This window comes from Palaemon carinicauda, chromosome 27, assembly GCF_036898095.1.
Source record: "Palaemon carinicauda isolate YSFRI2023 chromosome 27, ASM3689809v2, whole genome shotgun sequence".
NCBI classification, from domain to species: Eukaryota; Metazoa; Arthropoda; class Malacostraca; order Decapoda; family Palaemonidae; genus Palaemon; species Palaemon carinicauda.
In genome coordinates this window covers 10,991,147-11,017,376 of record NC_090751.1, presented here as the reverse complement: position 1 = coordinate 11,017,376, position 26,230 = coordinate 10,991,147, and the positions used below count along the sequence as shown (strand labels likewise).

At 35.7% G+C, this 26,230-nt stretch overlaps 1 protein-coding gene across 1 annotated transcript in view; it reads right to left on the bottom strand.

The window, feature by feature from the left end:
- Window positions 1-25,922, bottom strand: part of dlg1 (discs large 1) — a 671,410-nt gene extending 645,488 nt beyond the window's left edge. The window contains exon 1 of the mRNA XM_068350732.1: window positions 25,632-25,922. Within this exon, the coding sequence (XP_068206833.1) occupies window positions 25,632-25,853 (222 nt within the window). The 5' untranslated portion in view covers window positions 25,854-25,922. The remainder of the gene's footprint in view (window positions 1-25,631) is intronic.
- Window positions 25,923-26,230: the final 308 nt, after the last annotated feature.

Below are 26,230 nucleotides of genomic sequence, written 5' to 3'. Positions count from 1 at the left end.
CGCTATAAAATGTAATCTCCAGTTCCATATGCTACAGTTATGATGAAATTAATAGCCGTATACGCAATTAAGCTTCCAAATACTGTAATGACCAATTTGAAATAAAAAATTGCCCAATTAAGTTTATTTTTCAAAACTGTATATGATGAGTGTTTTAAAAGAATCTAAATTCATTATATACATTTTATGAGAAATTATAAAAATAAACATCTTATTTAACCCATTTTGACTATTAAAAATAAGAACATGAAAACTATTATTATAATGAAGCATATATCAATATAGAAATAACAATTCACCCTGGAAAAAAAAAACGCTCAAAAGATACATCTACAAGTGCCAAAATACATAGAAATACCTGAGTGGGGATACCTTTACGTGGTGAAAGGGTTTGTGTATCGCCATGATCAGCAAAGCTGTACTATAGTCAAATTTTTTTAGTGAGGCATATTTGCACCGACTCGCAGGGGTGCCCTTTTAGCTCGGAAAAGTTTCCTGATCGCTGATTGGTTGGGCAAAATAATTCTAACCAATCAGGTAGCAGAAAACCTTTCCGAGCTAAAAGGGCACCACTGCGAGTCGGTGCAAATCTGCCTGGCTAAAAAAAAATGACTATAGTCACGCCAACCCATACTATGTTCGTTTGCTGTGAGCCATCAGATTAAAGTCTCCAGTTCGCAATGGCCAGCGTGGGGATGAAATGACCAAATTCAAAGCATATTAGGACATATCAGAGGCATTTGTCCAGCAGTGATATGACAATACGAAAGCCCTAGGTCAAAATTTCGTTTTTCGGATCCTTCTTCCAGCTTAGTGACAAATACTCCAGCGATAGATGGCCAAAACACACATAAACACACACACACATATATATATACATACATATATATATATATATATATATATATATATATATATATATATATATATATAAATAAGCACACATATACGTATATATTTCATATAACACGCAAAGAGACCCTCTCACACTATGGCGTTCTTAAAGGCGACAGGTTCAAGTCGTCCCCAAATATCTTCAATCTTTCAAAACACGAGGAGTCTTTCGCGTCCCTCAGAGACTTCTCTCTTCAATATTCTTCTTTCTTGGACAGCTATGAAGACGCCGAAGATAAAGGAATGGTAGACAAAGCGTCGTCACAGGGTAGATGGGCAAAGGAGGCGGGATAAGACCTGGGTCTGGAAACAACCTGGGAGGTCATTCATTGCATTGATTTACTGTATCGTAAAATTTGATCTGATTTATGGAATTTGAGCCACATGGTCCGATCGTGGGTGTGGGATATCATTTAGACCCTAGAATTCAGTTTTTTTTTTCGATGATTGAAATAGAAATGTATTCTTGAAAGTACCTTATTATACGACAAGGATTATGATTTTGGTAAGCGATGAATGAAACTAGATATTATATCTCATATTCCAGACATCTTATGTTATACTCCTCCCTCCCCCCCCCCCCCCCCTCTCCCTCTCTCAGCAACAAGTTCAGAGCTCCTCTGGTCTTAATATTATACCTAATTTATCAAGAATGTTTAAGCAAGTTTTACTCTCCCCAAAATATAAACGAAAATATATAGAAATAACAAATAAATAAGAAAACAAATAAGTTATGCGTGGATATTTAATATCCTTCACTCAACGCATCTTTCAAGAGCTCTCTCTCTCTCTCTCTCTCTCTCTCTCTCTCTCTCTCTCTCTCTCTCTCTCTCTCTCTCTCTCTCTCTCTCTCTCTCTCTCTCTCTCCCAGCGGGATACATTTCACGATATCACTGTCACTTCATCAAACAGCTTCAAGATACTTTTCTTTTCTCTCAAAACCTATCATAAATAAAACGCATTTCTTAATGCTAAGCCAACATTGTTTGGACTTGTCATTCCCAGTGATACAGCACCCCAAAATCCTCACTGCCAATAACTGTGCCAATTGGGTATTCAGCGAGTGTTATCCTCCTACGTTGGGGGATTCGGACGGTTTACCGAATCGGTGCTGTGCATTCGTTGCTTGTTTTTCCGGATGTTCATTTATGAAAAATATGGATTCGGAATATCTTAATTTAGTATATGTGGCATGACGTTGGGGGGCTGAGAAGCTATTAAATACATAAGGAAAATTTAAATATTTAATTTTTCATTTCTGAGAAGTTATGAAATACCTAAATGAAATCTAAATTATTATTTTTTTCATTTCAACTCCATCGAAAATATCGAATCTTAATTGGTGCATCTAAAATATGTTTCACTTTAATGAAAATAAATACCCAAACAGCTTTTGTGATCAATTCTATATCATCATTAAAATTTGCCAAGCTACAACCATAGTTGGAAAATCAGGATGCTATAAGACCAGGGACCTCAACAAGGAAAATAGCCAGTGAGGAAAGGAAACAAGGAAATAAGAGAAGTAATTAACTATTGAAATAAGATATTTTAAGAACAGTAACAACATTAAAATAAATATTTCATATACATACTATAAAAACTATAACAAAATAAGAGGAAGATAAATAGAATAGTGTGCCCAAGTGTACCCTCAAGCAAAAGAACTCTAACCCAAGACAGTGGAAGAGGTACAGAAGCTACGGCACTACCCAAGACTAGAGAAAAATTACATTTGATAATAGTCCAACACTGAAATATCTAATCTTATCGAGTGCCTCTAAAATCATACAAGCTTATCGCGAACCAATCAGTTAAAATTAGCTAATAAAGTTACACCGGTTAATAAATCATTATAATCATTCCAGCATCGAATATCACCATATAAACAAAAACAACATCATAATTAAATCTATTATCTTATCATTAGTGTTACTGCTGAACGAATACAATCAAGAGCACGGTAATTAACTTCATTACTTTTCATAATTAGAGATATTGCCATTTCTTTTCCCGGTACTCCTCCGGGAGACGGCAACAAAATGAAGAGACTATATTTAGGGAAAGGAAATATCCGTCTCGCTCCGTATCAATTACCAAGGGCCTTAATAAAGCATTAAGCTCGGCATTGCTGCCTAATATCAGGTCTCGCACTTGTAATTAATCCAATATTGACCTCCCTGTTATATGAGATGCATCGCTAATTGGATGTTTGCTACAGAACAATATGGGAAGGGGTGGGGGAGGGGAGGAGGGGGTGGTTTCCGCTCTGGCAAATGGCCTACAGGTTAATAGCTGTTGAGGTGTATGGGATCAGAGTCATATGTTGCTAGCCATTTGGTGGAAGGGATAGGGGGTAGGGAGGGGGAAGGGGAGGGAGGGTTGGGGTGGGGGAAGTTGTAGGGATTAGCCATTATTCTGTCCATTATAATCATGATAATGACACTTTGTAATGTTTCCCATTATCAATTCAGAATGACAAATCGCTTATCGTTAGAGGACCAAACGCAGTTAAACACAGTTCAGGTCCCTTTCATGAGGCTTGGGAATAAATAACAGTGAAATGATCTTCATTTCAGTATAATATCCCGTAAATAGGGCATGATTTAATAAGTGAGGAGCTTCGTTTTAATTGAGGAACTAATTAAAACCTGAAAAAAATCAACATCTTTTCTCTCTTTATATACAGAAATCTTGTTATTCATACATTTAAACGATATCATAACATTAAACAAATGCTACTCCCACTGTGTTCCTATAAAAGCAACCAACTGCAAATAATTATTTTTTTCTGTCATAAACTCTTTTACTATAGCTGCATAGCATATACAACCCAGAACTTCCTCCCAGAACAAAACTCCAAGCAGAAAAGGGAAGTTTGAAGTTCCAATACAGTATCTAAGTCATTTGCAGCCTTCTATTCTAAAGCAGTGAAATTAATTCAGATTTCGACAGGACTCCTTGTCATACCCTCTTTTTTTCTATAGCATATGCAACCCAGAACTTCCTCCCAGAACAAAACTCCAAGCAGAAAAGGGAAGTTTGAAGTTCCAATACATTATCTAAGTCATTTGCAGCCTTCTATCCTAGAGCAGTGAAATTAATTCAAATATCGACAAGACTCTTCGCTACTGGGAGGAAGGACGCTGGTGACTGATACAATACATGAAACATAAGCTACCGGGGTCTAAAACGATAAAACGATGTCAGGCAGGGCAGCCGATAGGGACTACAGTCTACCCCATAGCAAAAGCAAATGTCCTCCAATAAGATTGATTGATTTGAAGTTCTCTGGCATCCTGACATCGAAGGTCAGTGACGCCAATCCTCCAATAAGAAGGCAACCGTGCTTACCCCCATACAAATGGGAAAAGAGCACGTTAATAGAAGATTCAGAAATATCAAAGTATCGGAGATTGGGGAAAATTCCAGTTGGTACTTTAAATCCATCATGATTTCTGAAGGCGAGACAGAATGTAAGAGTGCAATGTTTATCCTAGATTAATATGTTTCAAGGTACGGAGGAAAAGAGGGATCCCTGTAATCCATTTAATAGATCAGAACATGCCCAAAATGAAGTACATTATTATTATTATTATTTTTATTATCAATTGCTAGGCTACAATCCTAATTGGAAAAGCAGGATGCTATAAGCCAAGGGGATTCAACAGGGGAAATAGCCCAGTGAGGAAAGGAAACAAGGAAAAATAAAATATTTCAAGGACACTAACATTAAAATAAATACCTTCAATATAATCTATAAAAACTTCAACAAAATAAGAGGAAGAGAAATAAGATAGAATAGTGTGCCCGAGCGTAACCTCAAGCAAGAGAACTCCAACCCAAGACAGTGAAAGGCCTTGGTACAGAGGCAATGGCACTACCCAAGACTAGGGAGCAATAGTTTGATATTGGAGTGTCCTCCTAGAAGAGCTGCTTACCATAGCTGAAAAGTCTCTTCTACATCACATATAAACGACATAAAATAAGTACTATAAGGACTTACGGAAGATATACTATTATGTAAATACAGTTTGAATTAAAATGATTACCACTACGTTATATGCCAAGACAACGCTACATGTACCTTAGAGATAGCACCTTCAGTAATCTTACTACACATATTACGTTGTCTTGCTACATCTTTGAATCTTTTCCAACCTACATCACCCTACCGTTCTATACAGTTCATGAATCACAAATTTTACGACTGCATATAAATCTGCATTTAGCTGACAGAATCGGTAAAGTTTTAGCTATGGGTCTCGTGCAAGGTAAAAGTTCTTTTTGCCTCATGGTACATGTCCGCACACACACAAGGGCACCCGTATTTCTTGTGATGAGTCCAAGAAAAAAGTGTTGGTAAATAGAGATTGGGGTCCTCAAGTCTAGTCTACATATCTCTCTAGTTGGGAGAGGGAAAAAAAAAAAAAAAAAAAAAAAAAAAAAAAAAAAAAAAAAAAAAAAAAAAAAAAAAAAAAAATCTGTCGGATTAAATACTGAGCCTGCTATTGGATTAATAAATTTATTTTTCCAAAATTGTTCCTACAGCAATACGCAATCTATATCAATACCTATTTCATATGTAAAATATCGAACTATTTATTGTGACACTGTGGTAAACTTTTTTTCTAACGGATACCTGTGTTATCGTTATAATCTAAAATAAATTACCCTAAATAATAAAAAGCAAGTGTCTTGATTTGATTATATATATATATATATATATATATATATATATATATATATATATATATATGTATATATATACATATATATATATATATATATATATATATACTGTATATATATATATATATATATATATATATATATATATATATATATATATACATATATATATATATATATATAAATTATATATATATACATAGACACACAATACATATATATAGACACACTATATATATATATATATATATATATATATATGTAATAGTTAGAATAGTAATATTACATGTTTAAAACAAATGACGTAATATGTCATGTTGGTTGGAAGAGCTAACCGTGAGATTTGCTATGGTCAACTCAAATTGTAAGCAGGATGTAAGATGCTGAGTTGCCATTCTTTCTTAGTGTCAACACATTGTCTCTTCGTGTGAAAGTTTGTGACGTCACCGGATGCAGGTGTCTTCCGATTCCGTCACTTAGCCAAATTAAAGCAAGTGTACGATATTTGGGATATCAGTAATTTATTCAGTTCATATCTAAACTTCACCAGAATTGGTCATGTGGACCAACACAGCTTCCTCCAGTGATGGAGATGTTTAACTCAAGTTGTTTATTCACAATAAAACTTAAAAACCACTAAGATGTGTTCAATAAACCATTTAAATACATCTGAAAACAACTCATACTCAAATGTGTGCTTAAGACAGTAGCACACCAATAAATGGTGGCAGCGGTTAAACTCAAAGACAGCGGTTAAACTCTAAGGCAGCAATTAAACTCTAAGAATTAGAGAAATATCTTCAAGACTTCAAAATAAATAGCTGTAAAACCAGAGATATATCTTCAAGACTTCAACATAAAAGCTGTAAAACCAGAGAATGATCTTCAAGACTTCAAAATAAAACTATCTACAAGAATCTACAATTTTGACTAAGTCCAACGGAAATGCTAACACCAACATATGTTAGTATACAAATAGAATCTTCAATCAACATCCTAGGAAACCCAAGGACTGGCGTTCAACAATTGCAAAACATATCCAGGAAGACCTACATTCTACAAGAAACTAGAACGAGACATCGCTAACAAAACATCAAGAGAGAGAGAGAGAGAGACGACGAGTCGACTTCATATAAAGCTAAGTACAGAGATTTTGTATTCATTTCAGTTTGGGCAGTGAAGTGTAGTTATCACAAGTCGTTAGTCAATTATTACTGGGGTGAGTGAATTCCTAAACTTTGTTATAAGAAACTCCGAATTCTCATTTTGAATTTTTCTTTCTTTGTGCTAATTCCTTTTTCTTTCATAAACTCTTGGGGGGAAATGTATTGGGATTAGTAACATTGTTGGGGGAATTTTATTATACATATGCGTTTACGCAGTGGGTGTCTGTACTCATATAGATATTTTGATAGGATTGAAAGGGGTCAAAGAGATAGAAAAAAAAAAAATACAGCAGTCATGGCTCCTCCTGTCAGCCCTACCCCTGGACCTAGTGGTGTAGGCCAGGCTAATCCTCCTCCAATTGTGACGCTTGTAAATGCCAGGTCAGCAATCCTTCCTTTTCAAGGCCGTGTCAACGGGTTCTTGCCACAAAATGTGGAGTCATGGATTTCATCCGTTGATGCCCATTTAAATGCCAAACAAATCGTAGATCCTTTTGTACAATTACAAGAAGCTAAAAGTTTTATAGATTTTTCTAAGGGGGATGCGAGTGCGTATTTAAGAGGTGTTTCATTTCAAGAAGCAGTTACTTGGGATGATTTCAAAGTTAGGTTACGCGCGATCTATGGGGGTGAGGAAGCTTTGGATGTAGTGTTAACGTTACGAAATACACTTAATCAAGCCACTATGAATAGGCTTAATGTTGTTGAGAGAGCAGCTCTCATAGCTGATAGGCTTAACGAATATCAGGACATTTTAGGTAATTCCACTTGGGTTACTAACGATAATATCTCCGTGAAAGATTTTTTACGATTAATGTATTTAACTTGCATGACACTTATGTTGCCTGAAGCTTTAGTGCGGTGCTTTGATAAGAAGCTAATGCCTGCAAGTACGGAATTGGATGTCTATAAACAGATAAAGAAACACATGTCCAAGTGTCCAGATCTCGATCCCGTGTTAACTCAAGTTTTTGCTAAGAATGAAACAAAACCACAAACAGTGAACGTAATTAATAATCCAGTAGCGGGAGTGACGTGTTACAACTGCAAACGTCAAGGTCACATAAGCGCAGACTGTAGAACGAAATTTTGTTCAGTTCACAACACAGGATCACATTCTTATAGTCAATGTTACGCGCGTAAGACACAACAATATCCTAGAAATACACAGTCAATTCCACAGTCAGTTCCATATGGAAATAAAAAGAAAAATCCTCATTTTAACAATAAAAAGAAACAACAAAATGTCAATGCAGTTCAGAGTCCGAAACAAACAAACACTTCTTCAAATATCGCTGAGCCTGGGCCGTCAAACCAGACCTCGCAAAGTCAGCCTAATTTTCAGAATGTGCAGAGCAAAGCAAATACCACATAGTTAACTCTAGAGGGGAAGAGAGTGATGTTGGGTCAAGGTCATTTATGTCAACATCAATAGTATTGAATAATCAATTTAATGTTTTATCAGATAATTGTGAGACAATAGATTTTCCTATGAAACACACGGCCGAATTAAGTAAAACAGTGCATGCTCCCGTAGATTTGCAACGAATTCATACAATAATAAGCCAAAATGAGTTACGGCCAACCTTATATGCTGTAAATTTAGAACACAAATCCTTTACGTTATTTTTTGACTCTGGTAGTCCACGTAATATTATGGATTTGAAGACGCATCATTTGTTGTTTTCGAACTTTCCGATTGAAAAATCAGGAATTAGACTTTCAGGTATAGGAAATAATGAATTAAACGTCATAGGCATAACTCATATTCAGTTCAGAGTCGGTAATCGCACGTTTGCCGATACATTTGTTGTTGTGAAAAACATTAATATGTATCCAGCTGTAATTATAGGATACCCATCTATGGGAAATCAAAACATTATCTTAGCTCCTGCCAAGCACGGCGTGTATATCAAAGGGAAATTCTATAAGTCTTCTAATACTTTAAAGTCAGTTTTGGATAAAAAGGAGACGACAAATGTAACCGTAACGTACGTTGAAGAACCAATAACTTGTCTCACTAATAAAGAAATAATATACGCGACCCAGCAGAATTCTCGTTCACCCGTAATATCATCTTGCACGCAATATATCGAACCAAACATACCTTCGAATTTAATAGTGCAAATAAAGAAAACACTACCGGGATCTGAAATATTAATCCTTTCCGATACTTTGAAAACCAACGGATTGTCTGTCACACAAGCTATTTATACAGTAGGCTCACATCAGCAATGTAATATCGAAGTCTGTAATCATTTAAATAACACTTTAGTAATTCACAGAAATCAACATATCTTGGATGTAGAAGTTTATAAACATCGTATTCTTACCGTTGCTGAAATCAATCACTCTCAATCAGTTGCGGATGAATCCCTTTTACGATCTATTAAAAATAAAATCAGTAAGGACATTCAAGACGAAGAAATTCAGCAGAAAATTTTTGAACTTTTAAATAAATATACAGATGTCTTTTCCACTACGGATGGATCCTTAGGGAAAACAGATGTGATCGAGCATCAAATAAGGTTAAAAGACAAACAGAAAATTATATATGTACCCTCGTACAGACTCCCTATGAAATTCCAGAATGAAATAAATGATGAAGTAGGTAAAATGTTAGAGGAAGGAGTCATTAGAAAATCAAATAGCCCTTATAATTTTCCTTTAATAGTTGTACCGAAAAAAGATCGAACATGGCGTATCTGCGTCGACTTTCGTCGTCTAAACGAGGAAACGATCCCTGATCGATTCCCAGTGCCATGTACTGACGATATTTTGTCTTTGTTAGGTCAGAATAAATATTTTACCAGTTTGGACTTACTTAAAGGCTTTCACCAGATATCATTAGAAGATAGTATCCCATACACAGCCTTCAGCACAGCCAGGGGACATTATGAATTTTTACGGATGCCTTTTGGTTTACGTTGTGCTCCTATAACATTTACAAGAATGATTAACATAGTGTTTGGAGACTTGTTAGGGGATATATTGCATGCCTATATGGATGATCTTGTAATCTTTTCCAACACCTTAGAAGAACATCTACGTAAGTTAGAACTAGTACTACAGAGATTAAGACAACATAACTTAAGGGTAAAGATTAGTAAGTGTGAATTTTTCAAAACAGAATTAATATATTTGGGTTTCATGGTGTCAAGCCAAGGTCTTAAAGTAGTCCATGATAAGGTGTCGGCTATACGTAATTTTCCCATACCTACTAATGTCAAGGGAATACAGCAATTTCTGGGTTGTAGTGGATATTACAGGCGTTTTATACGCAACTATTCAATAATAGCCGCTCCTTTAACTGATCTTACGAAGAAGGGCGTAGATTTCATATGGTCTGAGCAACATCAACAGGCGTTTAATACTTTGAAAGATGAACTGTGTAGTTCTCCTATCTTAAAATTTCCTGACTTCGGTAAGGAATTCTTCATTGCAACAGACGCCTCAGACTTAGGAGTAGGAGGGGTATTGCTTCAGCAATATGATAAACAGTTTTTCCCGATAGCTTTCTATTCTCGAAAATTGAGAACTTCCGAAAGTAAGTATGCAGTAATAGACAAGGAAGGACTAGCTATTGTTAATTCGCTAGTGCATTTTAAGTTCATAATTTACGGTTATCCCGTTAAGGTTCTTACTGACCATAAACCACTAACAGAGTTCTTTAAAGGCTTCAATCACAGCCCTAAACGAACTCGGTGGCATTTAATCATTCAAGATTTTGGCGCAAGAATCGGGTATTTACCTGGGAAAGCAAATATCATTGCGGATGCATTATCACGCAACCCCGTGTCATCTTGTACGGAGTCTTTAGCTGAATTAATAGATATATCAACATCCATGCCTATTGTAAAAACAATATCTGAACAAGAAGATTTAGGCTGGAGTGCTGAATTGTTACAGACTGAGCAAAGAAAAGATCAGAAAATAGAAACAATTATAAATGCTTTGAAAGGCAATCATAAAGAAAAAGAATATATAAAGTATAAGCAGCAGAATTATGTAATCAAAGATAATATTCTGTGTAGGACTGTGACAAGGAAAACCCGCAATACACCACATGTAACTAACGACCAGGTAGTAGTACCAAACTCACTTGTTTCCACTGTCCTGAATTGGTTGCATTCAAATCCATTACATGGACACCCTGGGTTCTCATTAATGTCACAGAAAGCCAAATCATTGTTTTATTGGCATACGATGCTTACAGATATAAAAAGACACATAGCTAATTGTCGCACATGTCAGGAAAACAAAGGGCATACGAAAACACCTGTCAGCTTAGGAGCTTATCCTGTTCCCAATCAACCCTTTGAAAGAATACATTTAGATTTGTTAACAGGATTTTACGAGTCAGACAGAGGAAATAAGCACCTCTTAGTAATTATAGATGCTTTAACTCGATATACAGAACTAATAGCGCTTAAAACTAAAACTGCGATTGAATGCGCTAGGAAGTTTTACGAGTGTTACATTTGTAAACATGGAATTCCACACATGATAATCTCAGACTCGGGTGGTGAATTTAATAATCACTTTCTTACCTCATTGTGTGAATTCCTCAACATAAAGAAGGTCAATACCATGATATATCACCCAGAGTCGAATGGGCTAGTGGAAAGAGCAAATAGGAAGATATTAAATATATTGAGGGTAACACTAGGGGGATCAGACCCCAACTGGGATATTGCAATACCGGCGGCACTGAGTACTCTGAATCATTCATATCATATATCAATTAAAATGTCACCGCATGAAGCATTGTATGGTACCCCAGTTAGAACACCTTTCCATGTATTAACGCCTACAACTAATCTATCAAATCCTTTAAAAGAATGTATAAATGCAAGTATAAGTCGATATGATATCCTTCGAAAGAATTTAGAAGAATCACAAATCATAATGAAAAGGAATCATGATAAAATAGCGAAACCAACTAAAACATATACCGTGGGTGATAACATCTATATTCAAATCAATGTCAGAAAAGGGCTCAACTATAAACTAACACCTAAGTTTGAAGGCCCATTTAACATTTTGGAAACATTAACGGCCAATAGGTTTAGAATTCAAAACGTAGCCCAACCCACGGATGAGAGAATAGTACCATTGTCTCACATAAGAAATTAAAAAGAAGTGAGGAAAAATTTTAATTTTTGTGACTAAAAGTTTTCTTTTTAATACAGGAGTAATTACATATGTTTTTTCTCGTTACAGGTTTCCAAGATGAATTTTTTGTTGTTGGGAGTGATATTGTTCGCTCAGACATTTTTTTCGTATGGGATGAGTTCTAAGACTAAGAATATATATTTTAAATATGGAAATATAGTTGAAAGACAAGAAGACATTTTTATTACATCAACCAACGTAATTGTCGAAGTGCATATGCAAGCAATTTTTCTTCAAGAGAATGATGTCACTAGCTTAAGAACCGCCATTTCAAGGTTTTCTGCATCATTGGATGAGTTGCATAGGAGACATTTTCATTTGACTACTAAGAGTTTGCTTGGATCAACATTAAAAGTTGCAGAGATGCTATCTGATGACTTGAAAAATAAGACTGGGGAGACAGGATCTTTGGCTTATGACCTTTTGATGTGGAATGTAGGACACGAACAAAAAGAAAGACGGAATCCGTTCATTTATGCTGCATTAAGCATCTTTGGGTCTGTTGCAAGTTTAGGTTTAGGACTTTCCAATCGTCTTAAAATTAGTAATCAAAATAAGAAAATTGAGTTCTTGACTCATAAAGATGAATTGATTATGTCAGAACTAAGGGATCAGTTAGCTTCAATCAATAAAATTATGGATTTGTTAAATGAACATTCAGATAATATCGTTCAAATTATGGAAGTACAGGATTTGTTAGCAACATTAACGTATTATGATTCAAAGATAGATCACATACATAACAGAATTGCACATTTCATTGAGAAATCCAAGGATTATGTAGAAGCTATCACGTTAGCAACTAAAGGTGTATTGTCGCCCCATTTGTTGCCTATACGTTACTTAAAATTAGTTCTGGAGAACACTAGGGATAAACTAGGCTATGTTCCTTTGTTAGACGAACATAGGTTAGAATTTTATTACAGCCTAATTACAGTAAACGTAGATAATAACAAGATTAGGATTACAATTCCCTTTGATTCTTCTGATGCCTGGCAATCTTACAGGATATCACCATTTCCGACTTTCATGACGAATCACTCAAATCCAGTAATATCCAGTTTGACAGGACACGTATTGATTTCCCCAGACAAGGAAACATATACGGTCATTAAAGACTTAAATCAATTAACTCACTGTTCAGACGCAATGGATAGAAAAATATGTACAGCTGACTCATTTGAATTCCGTAAAAACTTGATGGATTCATGCGAGTTAGGTATAGTGCTAGACGGTGCTCTCTCCCATACAAGTGAAAATTGTCTGGATAGGCTTTATCCCTTTGACAATAAAGAATTCAATTGCAGACTAAATAATGGCTCGTGGATACGATACGACAAGGACGGCTTCAATGTATCATGCCCTGACGGATCCACATCCTTCAACAACATCTTCGTCGCAGCAGATGGCTGTATCGGGACTTCCCCGAATTCCATGGTGACTGGCCAACGGACAATCATCAGAGAACGAGCTTACTTCGCGAACTTCACGTGGACCTCTACAATGCCCGCACTTCCTCTCCCCTATAAAGGAAGTGTGGCAAAACGCTTAATGAAACTTACCGAAAAGGACCACCTGTCACCGACTTACAAAGAGATTCTTCACCCTACATTACTGGCTAGTTTTTGTGTAACGGTGTTAATTTTTATCGCCGTGAACATCCTTGTTTGGCGTAGGTTACGGCACAGCAAGCAGCTACAAAGGAACGAGTTGAATAGCCCTGACAATACCCCCTACCTGATCCAATTCAAAGCTGTATGAGTGGCCACCTCATTCGCTAAGGGAGTAATTTGTCAGGATGATGTTTGTATGAAAAGCTGATTAGTACGCTAGTAATATGTAATTAAAGAAATTCTCTACATTTGCATTGTTAAAAATACATTTAAAATAACATTTAAAAAAATAAATAAAATAAAAAAGGATATAAATCATTTTTTTCTCTCGGCATCTAATAAAAATATATAAGCCGGAATGTTAAAAAAGAAAAGAGAAAAAAAAAAAAAAAATATAAGATATATAACAGAATCTATGGGCATCTAATAAAATGTATCAGCCCTATATATAAATATATATATATATATATATGTACGAAACCGTGGTACGTGTACGTACCAGGAATTCGTATTTGTGCACTAAAAATTGAGTATCTTGTTTCTGACAAAGGTAACAATTATTCTTTATCAAGTTACCGAATCATTTGTAAGTCAGAATTTATTTTGTTTTTTGGTACCATGTAATCATTTGCTAGCAATGTACCATATATATGATCTTGGTTTTATCATGCATTTTTCTTTTTGCTTTGGTAATATCTTTTTTGTATGCATTATTGTTATTATTTTTGATGTGCCTATTTGGACATTCGTCCTCAGTTGGATATAGCTAGTTTTGAACAAAGAATGATACGTATGTCCAGTCACACCTAATAACCATGTTTCGGCTTGTTGTTAAATTTTTGTAAAAAAATTGAGATAGCTGGCCGAGCTTATGTAATAGTTAGAATAGTAATATTACATGTTTAAAACAAATGACGTAATATGTCATGTTGGTTGGAAGAGCTAACCGTGAGATTTGCTATGGTCAACTCAAATTGTAAGCAGGATGTAAGATGCTGAGTTGCCATTCTTTCTTAGTGTCAACACATTGTCTCTTCGTGTGAAAGTTTGTGACGTCACCGGATGCAGGTGTCTTCCGATTCCGTCACTTAGCCAAATTAAAGCAAGTGTACGATATTTGGGATATCAGTAATTTATTCAGTTCATATCTAAACTTCACCAGAATTGGTCATGTGGACCAACACAGCTTCCTCCAGTGATGGAGATGTTTAACTCAGTTGTTTATTCACAATAAAACTTAAAAACCACTAAGATGTGTTCAATAAACCATTTAAATACATCTGAAAACAACTCATACTCAAATGTGTGCTTAAGACAGTAGCACACCAATATATATATATATATATATATAGTTCCTGTCACGCTGAGCGGTAGATTACTTGGTCTCTTCCCGCCCCTCATGTCGGAGAAGGGAGAGGAAGTAGCCATACAAATTACCCGATTCCCATGTTGTCGTTAAGGAAAAAGGAGGGGTTGGGAAGGGTTAAATCAGTGTGCGTGCATATCTATCTTAATATTTATCCGCCATTTTCATGGATCACGTACACTAGTTAACGATAATATGAACACACTCATGAGAGTGCTTATCTTTAAACGATACATCCTCAGGAAAGGCGTTAATATTGCGTCTCCTAAAGGCAAAACGCCTCTGAAAGCCGGTATGAGAAGCAACACCATTAATATCCCGAATAGAAGCAGAACAGCCTCATCCTTTAACCTCATTTTATATCGAATAAATTTCAATCTATCCTACGCGTATCACTGCCTCCATCACCATTAACTTTCTCATATCCCCCACCTGACTCGATTACTACTTATGCGTCCTTACAGCTGGTTCGTATGCCCGAAACACTTGCCCACGTCCCCCCCCCCCCCCCCTTCCCTTCTTCCTGGCATTAATATCTCTTCATCGTCTCTTGCCTTTACGACCATCTCTTGCCTCTCATGCTGCAATATCTCTCTTCATTTTCTTGCAGCGATTTTTCGGAGCTTCCTTTCGGCCCTCAGCTGAGGCCCTGATATTGCGTCATATCTTTCGATTTCTTCGACACACTGTTTCGACTTTTGTAATTTTCTTTATAATCGCGCGTGCGCGCATGTGTGTATGTATGTAATTTCTTCCTCTGAAAGGACATACACAAACGACTATAAAGAAAAGGAAGACCGAATGTATTCATCTGTCACGGTAAACTTCTTCAAGTGTATGTAGAGAGAGAGAGAGAGAGAGAGAGAGAGAGAGAGAGAGAGAGATTCCTCTAGGTTTCTCTCCACTTTATGATAAGCTCTTACCACAAGAATTATATACCGCTTTGAGACCCATCAACAAATCCCTTTTCTTTTCATCTCTTGAATGTCTAGACGCCTTTTCTCATACACAAATATTCTACCTCAATTTGTCACTTCAAAGTATATATCACCAGACAACGGAAGAATGAGATAAAATTAATGGAATGATAATAATTAAATACAATAAAAATGTGAAAGTTAAATAATGGTTATTTTAAAATCAAATCTCATACAAAAACATTCTACCTCATTTTTGTCACTTCAAAGTATATGTCACCAGACAACGGAAGAATGAGATAAAATTAATGGAATGATAATAATCAAATCCAATAAAAATGTGAAAGTTAAATAATGGTTCTTTTAAAATCAAATTAAATTAGGCCATACCGTATTTGGAAATTTATTGTCTTTTAAAATCTCAAATGCTAAAATTTTGCATCTCGCTATTGTTACAAATAAACTGCATACCCCGGTGTAATTTAACGTAACTTTGAGATAATTGCCAAACATCATATATTAAATATAACTAATTAAAGACAGTAAAAATAAATAGTGATAAAATAAAAAGCCAATTCAATAATAAAAAATGTAGTATATATATATATATATATATATATATATATATATATATATATATATATATATAGAGAGAGAGAGAGAGAGAGAGAGAGAGAGAGAGAGAGAGAGAGAGAGAAGTCGCATTTCGTAAGCAAAATTATATTGGTTGAATATAAGCCTTACTCACCAAAGATTACTTCCATCAGAAAGCGGATGATACCAAGAGACGTCACATACCTGGAATAGAAAGAAATAATAATAATAATAATAATAATAATAATAATATTAATGATAATAATAATAATATAATAATAATGATAACAATGATAATAGTAATAATAATAGAATAACAATGATAATAATAATTAGACATTCACATATAATCACTTTTTATGAAATACCAAAACAACGTGAATATATTGATTGGTTCATATAGTAATCATTCCCTCTATATTACATATGGAAACGCTAAAAACGACAACAAAAAGTACACAAATGATTTAATATGAAAATATCTCCGATTCTGCTAATTTATTGCATTAAAAATACAGTCTCCCACAACTACTTTGTAAAAGAGCACATATTTTTTTTTAGATAAAATAGAACCTTTGATTTATATATAGCAATATACTTATGAAAATGAAAACCAAATAACAGACATAAAGGAATCAATCAATATATGTTAAATAAAGAATGAAATTACCGAAAATAAAATATACGAATAATAAATAGATCAATAAGTAAAAGTGCTGCGATATATGATAAGTTGCCAAAATGCTCTGGAATATGAATAATAAAACACATGATTACTGGCGAGCTATTTATGAGGGGAAGAACAAAAAGAAAACAAGAAAGCCGATAAACGATGCATATATATAAATACTTGAGAGAGAGAGAGAGAGAGAGAGAGAGAGAGAGAGAGAGAGAGAGAGAGAGAGAGAGAGAGAGAGAGAGAGAGAGTAAAAACCGAATCCTTGGAAACATACGATTAAACTATAAAATAATAAAGTTAATATTGAAGTAAATATGGATCTGTCTGACACCAGTAAGCAAAATGGATATTTGTTTAAGTCTTAGTAAACAAAATGGATATTTTTGTAAGTCTCAGTATGCAAAATGGATATTTTTGTAATAGTACAGCGGCATAGCAGACCAATTGTTCAAATTGGTCTAAAAGCACCAAAATTGGCACACATGTAGATTAATATATTCTAAACATTTTTGGATATGGAGGCATTCAAGATTAGCCCTTAGGAAGATATGGCGGCCATTGTTCAAAATGGCCGCCATTTAACATTAGCGTCATTACATAGACTTCATTATGTGTCGTTAGTTTGGTGCTAGATGGGCCAAAATTCCCTTTTTTTACATCAGAATTAACATCAATAAATGTTTAACAGATATTTAGATGAATCTTCTCAAAAATGGCCCCCAAACTGGCCGCCATTTTGTGGAAAAAGTGGACATTTGATGAAGATTTCAATACTCAATGACATAATACCTCTAATAACCAGTACCTGATTTCAGGAACACACTTTAATTGCTCAAGTTGCTTTTTTATTTCAAATTGCTGGCAAAATTGCTAGTCAAAATAATACACAGAGTACGGGAAGTTTACAGTATGGTCAGATTGTAGTTATATAGTCGACCAAAAGCCCAGTCTCTAGGCACAGTACTTGTGTAATCCTGCAGTACATACATGTAATACAATAACGTAGATTTTGCCACACTATGTTAATTATGATTCCGAACTTTTCAAATCTGGTCACCAGAATTATGAATGTCTACAGATCATAATGTTGGTTAGCAAGTTTTCTGTCCCAATCTACTGGCATTCGCCTTCACAGAAACATAGACCAGTGCATTGCAGTGAAGCGTTCTTGCACTTGCAGCGGTTTTTGCAGCCTTTCTTGCATCCGCAAGACACCAGCTCATAGCAGGCCTTGGATGCCTCAGGGAGTGTGGTCCAGAGTGGTGTGTAGAGCCCATCATCACTCCGATGCCAGCCCCAGTCTGTCGGTGGAGGGAGCACGGGCGTTGGTACCAATGCCTGGCCCCAGACATGACCACCCTGAAGGGCAGATCTCTTCACATGCTGCTCCAGAGCAGCGTAGGTTGGCGGGATGTTCTGAACAGAGTTCGTCTTTGCAAAGAGCTGCTTTCTCGCCTTGTTGACGTCCTTGCATTTGCTTGTGCGGTCATACAGGAGTATGACAAACCTCTCGATGACATGCATTGTATCCTCTTGGATGCTTGTGGGTGCATTTGCCAGACTCAGCAGGGCATCAGTGAGTTCTGGCAGCGTGTTCCATGTTGCCCAGGCAGATTTCTTCCCATGTCCGACGAAGGCTGACACAGTATCACACCCTGTGATGGCATGAAACATTGGAAGAGCACATGCCTTCTCTGGACCAAGGGAGGAAGCTATTTCATGGGCTGCAATGTAGCGGTAGTTCTTGCCTGTCCCAAAGGCTACCCAGAGTTCGTCTCCAGCTGGTAGTTTCTGGACTACCATCACTGCTAGGACCACGACGTCACTGTCTACTGTTCGAACCTGTATCTGGTGGTGACCATGTTGTGCAGCATGTGCTACATGTAGCATCATGCGGGTGTCTGCCTCTTCTTGGTTGCATGGTGCGAGTGAGTTGACATCCTCTTGCTGTGGAACACAGATCACCTGCTCCCCATCAGTGACGACCAGTTCCTTGCCTTCTTCTTGAAAGGACTCTGCAAGCATGGTGGAGAGGTAGCTGAAGAGCTCCACTTTGTTGCTATCAACTCGCAGGAAACTTTGCCAATTTCCTGGTATGACTGCTGAGTCGACAACACGCCGACGTACTCCCTTTCCACGCTGTTCTCTGGTTGATGCCTTCAGGGAATCTGCTCTGTAGCTGTCCCACACAAGGTCAAGACGTGATACATGTTGGAAACGTTGTACAACGTATGGGATGAACACTTGCTGTGCATATTCCTCGAACGTGTTGGCAGTACCCGGCTTCAACATCTGTACGATTACTGCTCCATCGAGGACAACAGCAGTGACAGTAGGAGCTTCAAACTGAGGCTCAGCATGGCCTTCAAGGCACACCAGCAAGTCACTCTTGCTCCCTAGGTACAGTCTCCCTCCGTCAGATAAAGCTGGAGGGCATTGCTGATTTTCATGCCTGAAGAACTCTTCTAGATTCCCATCACGGGTCTGGCAGCCGATATATAATCGTGCGAAGAGCGCAACATCATTCTTCAGAGATTTGACCTGTTCTTTTCCTTTGGGTATATTGGGTCCTCTCTTGGTCGCAAACAGTTATAGCTTGTTCCGGTGGATTGCCACCTCAATGGACTTGGTTCTGTCCACGATGCATTCCTTTGAGAATGCTTCAAACTGGTCTTGGCCAATCTGCTTGGCGTTACGGACTGTTTCTATGACTGCAGGGTCTGCGATCTCCTTTGTGTCGAGCACCAGCAAGTCCTGACTGTCCTCCTCGAAAGGGTTGCCCAGCTCTTCGTAGCATTGTGTTATTGTATTTGAGCATACATGTTTTATGCCACTTGGCCTGGTGGGCAACCATTGTCGCCTCAACACCTTGTCCTTCATCTAGTCTCTGTAACTGAACAGTTCTTGGCAGTTCTCCGAGTTCATCAAATTTGACCAAGTTTGCAGCCATTGTCGTGTATCCACTCCCAGGGTCTCGGCGTTTAGACAGTACTGGGCAGACAAGTGACTCTGTTGTCTCCTCTTGACATACAAGACACAGCTTCCAGTTTGTCTCAGGAGGTGTTGTGGGAGTACGTTGCTCAAAAGTATCGACCAGTTGGAACTTCTTTGCCATGGCTGCAGTCTGGAACAACGCGTCTCTGATGTCAGGTGGTGCTGCTGCTGCCTCACCTGCAAAGACACAAAACACCACCATGTTACCACAAGTTACTACTACAAGCACCATGACTATCAACACTATACTATTACTGCAGCCGCCGTCACTGCCACCAACGCTGCCGCTGCAAAGTAAAATTCATTTTCTTGTGAAATGGTAGCCAAATTATTTGGTAAGCACAGAAGTATGTGTAATTGTACAATACTTATCACCTCTAGCACACTTATCACCTTTAGCATCCACAAAAAGACAAATTATGGTACATATTCAATGACGCTAACGGTAAATAGCGGCCATTTTGAAAAATGGCCGCCAAATGTGCTACGGGGAGAATCTTGAATGCCTCCATATCCAAAATTGTTCAGAATGTATTAATCCACATGTGTGCCAATTTTGGTGCTTTTAGAACAATTTGAACAATTGGTTTCATATTTCTTACTATGCCGCTGGGCTATAAGTCTCAGCATACAAAATGGATATTTGCGTAAGTGTCGGTAAGCAAAATGGATATTTTTGTAAGTCTCAATATGCAAAATGGATATTTGTGTAAGTCTCAGCATACAAAATGGATATTTGTGCAAGTCTCAGTAAGCAAAATGGATATTTGTGTAAGTCTCAGCAAACAAAATGGATATTTGTGTAAGTCTCAGCAAACAAAATGGATATTTGTGTAAGTCTCAGCAAACAAAATGGATATTTGTGTAAGTCTCAGTAAGCAAATTGGATATTTATGTAACTCTCAGAAAGGGATATTTGTGTAAGTCTCAGCAAACAAAATGGATATTTGTGTAAGTGTCAGTAAGTAAATTGGAAATTTATGTAACTCTCAGAAAGGGATATTTGTGTAAGTCGTAGTAAGCAAAATAGATATTTGTGTAAGAGTCAGAAAGCAAGATGGATATTTATGTAACTTAGTAATATATATTTGTGTAAGTCTCAGTAGGCAAAATGGATATTTGTGTAAGTCTCAGTAAGCAAAATAGATAATTGTGTAAGTCTCAGTAAGGTAAATGGATATTTATGTAACTTTCAGAAAGGGATATTTGTATAAGTCTCAGTAAGCAAATTAGATATTTGTGTAAATCTCAGAATATAAAATGGATATTCATGTAACTCTCAAAAAGGAATATTTGTGCAAGTCTCAGTAAGCAAAATGGATATTTGTGTCTCAGTAAAAATTTTATATTTGCAAGACGAATAAGGATCCCGGCTCCATTCAATTTCCTCCCGATACGTCTCTTTCCCAAAGATGAAATACACGAAAATCAACTCCACAACAAAAGCAGACTTGGATGTGACCTACAAGAAAGAGTAGAAGGGAAAAAAAAAATGAGGAAAAGAGATGGCAGTTCCATTCTCATTGACTGTCTTTGTCTCTCGTAAAACAAAGGGACACAGCCAATACTTTTGAAGATGTTGCTGAAATAAAATCCCTCTCTCTGATGATTTTTCTTCCTAAGGTAAGCTGTTTTCCTTATGTTTTTTGTTTGTATGTATTTCCTTAAAACTGTCTAATGTAGCATTGGCTTTCCTCGATTCATGTGGTAGCATTAAGATGTTTTTCTTTTCCTGATGATGAAAACATATAGTGCATGGACCAAGTTGCCTTAAGACCGTGGATAACATCTGCTTAGTTAGTTATTTGATAGAAAGGCTTTTGTATACGAAACAAAGGAAAATGAATATGCAGAAATCAACACACATTATATATATATATGCATATATATATATATATATATATATATATATATATATATATATATATATATATATATATATATATATATATACATACATACATATATATAAACCTAAGAGTTTTCCATTACATCTCTTGGTTGAAAAACTCTAAAAAAAAACAATAAAAAAAAATCTGCGTTGATACCCTAAACAAATGATAACAGTACAATTATCTAACTGACATCAAATTTGATGACTTTGGCAAAGGTAGTTTATGTAACATAGTACTATCTGCCATCTATATTGCAAGTTTTATACCTTCTGATATTTTCTCTATCCGCTGCTATGAAATTTATACTTTTTTTTTTTGGGGGGGGGCACAAAATGCACTTGCCTAACAGTAATCCTATACATGATTCATATAAGGTTACACATTAGTTAAGCAATTTTATTTGATTCTTAAACAGCAATAGTATATTGGTCCTTACAGTAAATATTCAATCTGTATTACTTATGTATACACTAAACATAAGACCCCCAAAAGTACACAATTGATCAAAATAACGCAAATTTAGATTCTACGAGTGAACTGTATGTACCTTAAAGTAGGCCAAGGTAATCCTCCCATAAACAATATAAAATAACGTTATTTGGAAATTTGTTTTAAAACAAGAAAGAAGGAAAGCCTTCCCATATGGGTTAAAACGGTTTCCAATGGCTGGCCCAAACATTAGATGTTGCCGGGTGACGCATACATGACGTGGAGTATGACGTCACTGAAATCACTCCCACTAGCCCCTCCCCCATCCGGGGCAGGCTGGCTGCACCTGGTAATCTATCGATCATTCCTTTGGGGACGACCGAAATTCGTTAATAAAGAACAAACTATAGCAAGCCTCGTAACTTCGCTACATCTTTGAAGTCTCTCTCTCTCTCTCTCTCTCTCTCTCTCCATTCAGCGACGGTAAAAGGAAAGCTAATAAAAAAAAAAACTAAATGACAAAGCAACAGTTGTTTTTAATATATCAGCGTTCTCTGTTCTGTGGACTGTAAATATATAATTTTTTGAAAATTTCAGAACGAATAATTTCTAATCAGAAGAACTGATCTAAAAGTTACAAATACAGAACCAAACCTCATTTCATATATCCCTCCTCTAAAAAAAGACTAATTCTTTTGGGAACTATCTTATAGATTTCCAAATCCCTTCAGTATAGCAGCCATACGGTACTATTCTTCTTAGCTTCCCAAGGGATGTTGAGGTATTATTATAGTTAAGAATAAGGATGCTTCTAAAAATAATAATTTTATTATTATTATTATTATTATTATTATTATTATTATTATTATAATTACTAAGTTACAATCCTAGTTGGAAAAGCAGGCTGCTATAAGCCCATACTCCAAGGAAAAATAGCACAGTGAGGAAAGAGAATAAGGAAATAAATAAACTATATATGAGAAGTAATAGTAATTTATATAGAATATCTTCAGATCGGTAACAACGTTAAAATAGATCTGTCATATGTAAACAATGAAGAGACAATCATGTCAACGTGTAGCTTAGCAAGATATAATAATAATAATAATAATAATAATAATAATAATAATAATAATAATAATAATAATAATAATAATAATAATAATAATATAACCTGTTCAACATGAAAACATTCACTATTATTATTATTACTTGTTAAGCTAAACGCCTAGCTGTAAAAGCAGGACGCTATAAGCCAAAGGGCTCTAACATAGAAAATAGCCCACTGAGGAAAGGAAATAAAATCATAAATAAACTACAAGAGAAGTATTTAACAATTAAAATAAAATATTTTAAGAACCGTAACAACTACAACTTAGAACCAAAAAAAGACATAAGACAGAATGTAAAAAAAACTTATCTTATCATTATTCTCATTAATATTGTCATTACAGACAATCACATAAAGAGATTTAGTCATCAGTTTGTTGTAAATGAAAAGGTATGATTTATATGATTTACATATATAGTTCCTATACCCAGCGACGGGACCGGGAAGACCGTTCATTACCAGGATGCAATTAGCACGAAGGAACCAACAGTCGCACTATAAAATAAAAGTTGAGAAAGGCTGGACAGCTAAACGGAATAGAAGGCTAAAAATATGGCGGACATAGTCTTTAAGGGGAGCCTGCAAAGACCTTTAAGAAATGCTTACAGTACCCCGCAGGAGGTACACTGACAGCACTAACTCCTACGGTAATTGAAGTACAGTGCGACACTACTTCAATAGCAATGCAGCACGGAGAAGGGTAATTACAAACCTAAATACAGACAGTAAGTGAACTCTATGTGTAACAAGTAAACGCATATGAACTGTAACGATGAACGACTCAAATTGCTGTGGGTAATATCTACACCAATTACAGTGCAATAACAATTTCAAGCCATAACCATTAGCTTTTTTATTATCATTATTATCTGAACTGTTGCCCGTTTTCTTGGGTAGTATTGTTTTCAATTAATAACATTTATTAGATTACTTACATTATTAGAAACATAAAGATAAACTCATAATGATGGGATAATTACTAAAAATATACTTAGCTTTACCTTACCTGTGCAAGCGTTGATTAACACATTTGGATATGTAGTTATAAAATTAATTCAAAATTCTTTTTATGTATGTTTTGACCTCTTCTTTATATGTAAGATCTAATGGAACTGTAAGATACAAAACTTAAAATTGGACTCACCTGTTCATAACTCCATATCTTGCCGTGTTTATTATAATAATGACCTTGAACTTACCAAAGAATTACAATCTCCATTTACTGTTATATTAATCATATTTTTTGAAACAACCTTTTGATATTTTTTGTATAATGATAATTTCAAAACACAAAAAGAAGTATTTGTGACAAATAGTTTATATTTAGGAGCTATCCAGAAAGAAAAATTAATTATTCTATAGACAATCAGTTATAATACACGATTTTTTTATAGCCCATAAAGACAATAATGAAAAATAATCATAATCATAAACAAGCTATTTACGTCTATGACGCTATCAACAGATATATGGTGACTCAGCACAGAAAAAAAAATCCTAGTAAGAGAAAATTATATATAAAAAAAAATAATTAATACAACAGGAGGTTTACCTTCGTGGTCATTGAAAATGGGTGATAATTTAAATAAAATGCACAAAGGAGTCCTGTAGAAAGGAAAGAGGTTATTCATTCGGAGGAAAAAAAACTATGGTTTAAGTAAAAAAAAAAAATTTCTACAAAAAAAAAAAAAAAAATCCTTCTGATATGCAGTTTGCCTTCATAAGAAAAAACAATAACACCTTTATAACCAAAAGCCTGTAACAAAATATTCCTAAAACGCGAGAGAAAACAATAAAAAGTAAAAAAGTATAAGAACAATTTGAATCTATATAAAACTTCTGATAAGCACTTTGCCTTAAAAAGACGAAACGAAAACGCGTTTTTAACCAAAAGCCAGTCAAATTTTTTTTTCTAAAACCCGAGAAAAGACAATAAAAAGGAGAAAAAAAAAAAAAAAAAATAAAAAAAAAACAATTTGAACCAAAAACACAAAAAAAAAAAAATTTAAATTTCATATGAAATTTAAGTATAAATAAAAATTGAATCTATTTAAAACCTTTCAAAAAAAAAAACGAAAAAAAAAACATTAATCCTATGCAATTTACCTTCAGGGGCGTCGTAATGACCACCCTATCAGCGCCATTGTTGTAGCAGTAGAAGGAAGACACGGAAGCGGAGTTGGGGCACCCGCCGTTGCCCCCGGGCATGTCCGGGTACCCGCTGGAGGCATACTGGGAACATTCAGAGTATGATATGGTATCCACGAACGAGTCAAACCGTACCACCTTCCTGCGATGACGAGGTGGGCACAGTGTACACATCCTCATCCCCTGGACATGACGCTGCTCCTCAAGATGGCCTTAGGGATGAGGGAGAGGTTGGACTCGAACTCATTACTTCGAGGTCGTACTCGAACCCTTCACTTCGATGCGCCGAGAGATGATATGCGACAGGTTTTACAAGCTCTACTATTCATGTTGTTTTATTTTATTAGACTTAGTTATTTTCGTTATTTTTTTCCAGTTATTTCTTTTACATATTCGTTAATTCAATAATTATCTTTATGTATCCTCAAAAATACCACTCGGCATTATCATTTTGTTTCATTAATTAGTTCGTTAGTTTTCGTTTTTTTCATTCTGTTAGTCCTTTCGCTTATTCGTTCATTCCAAGTCTTATCTTTTTTGTATCCTCAAAAAGTGAT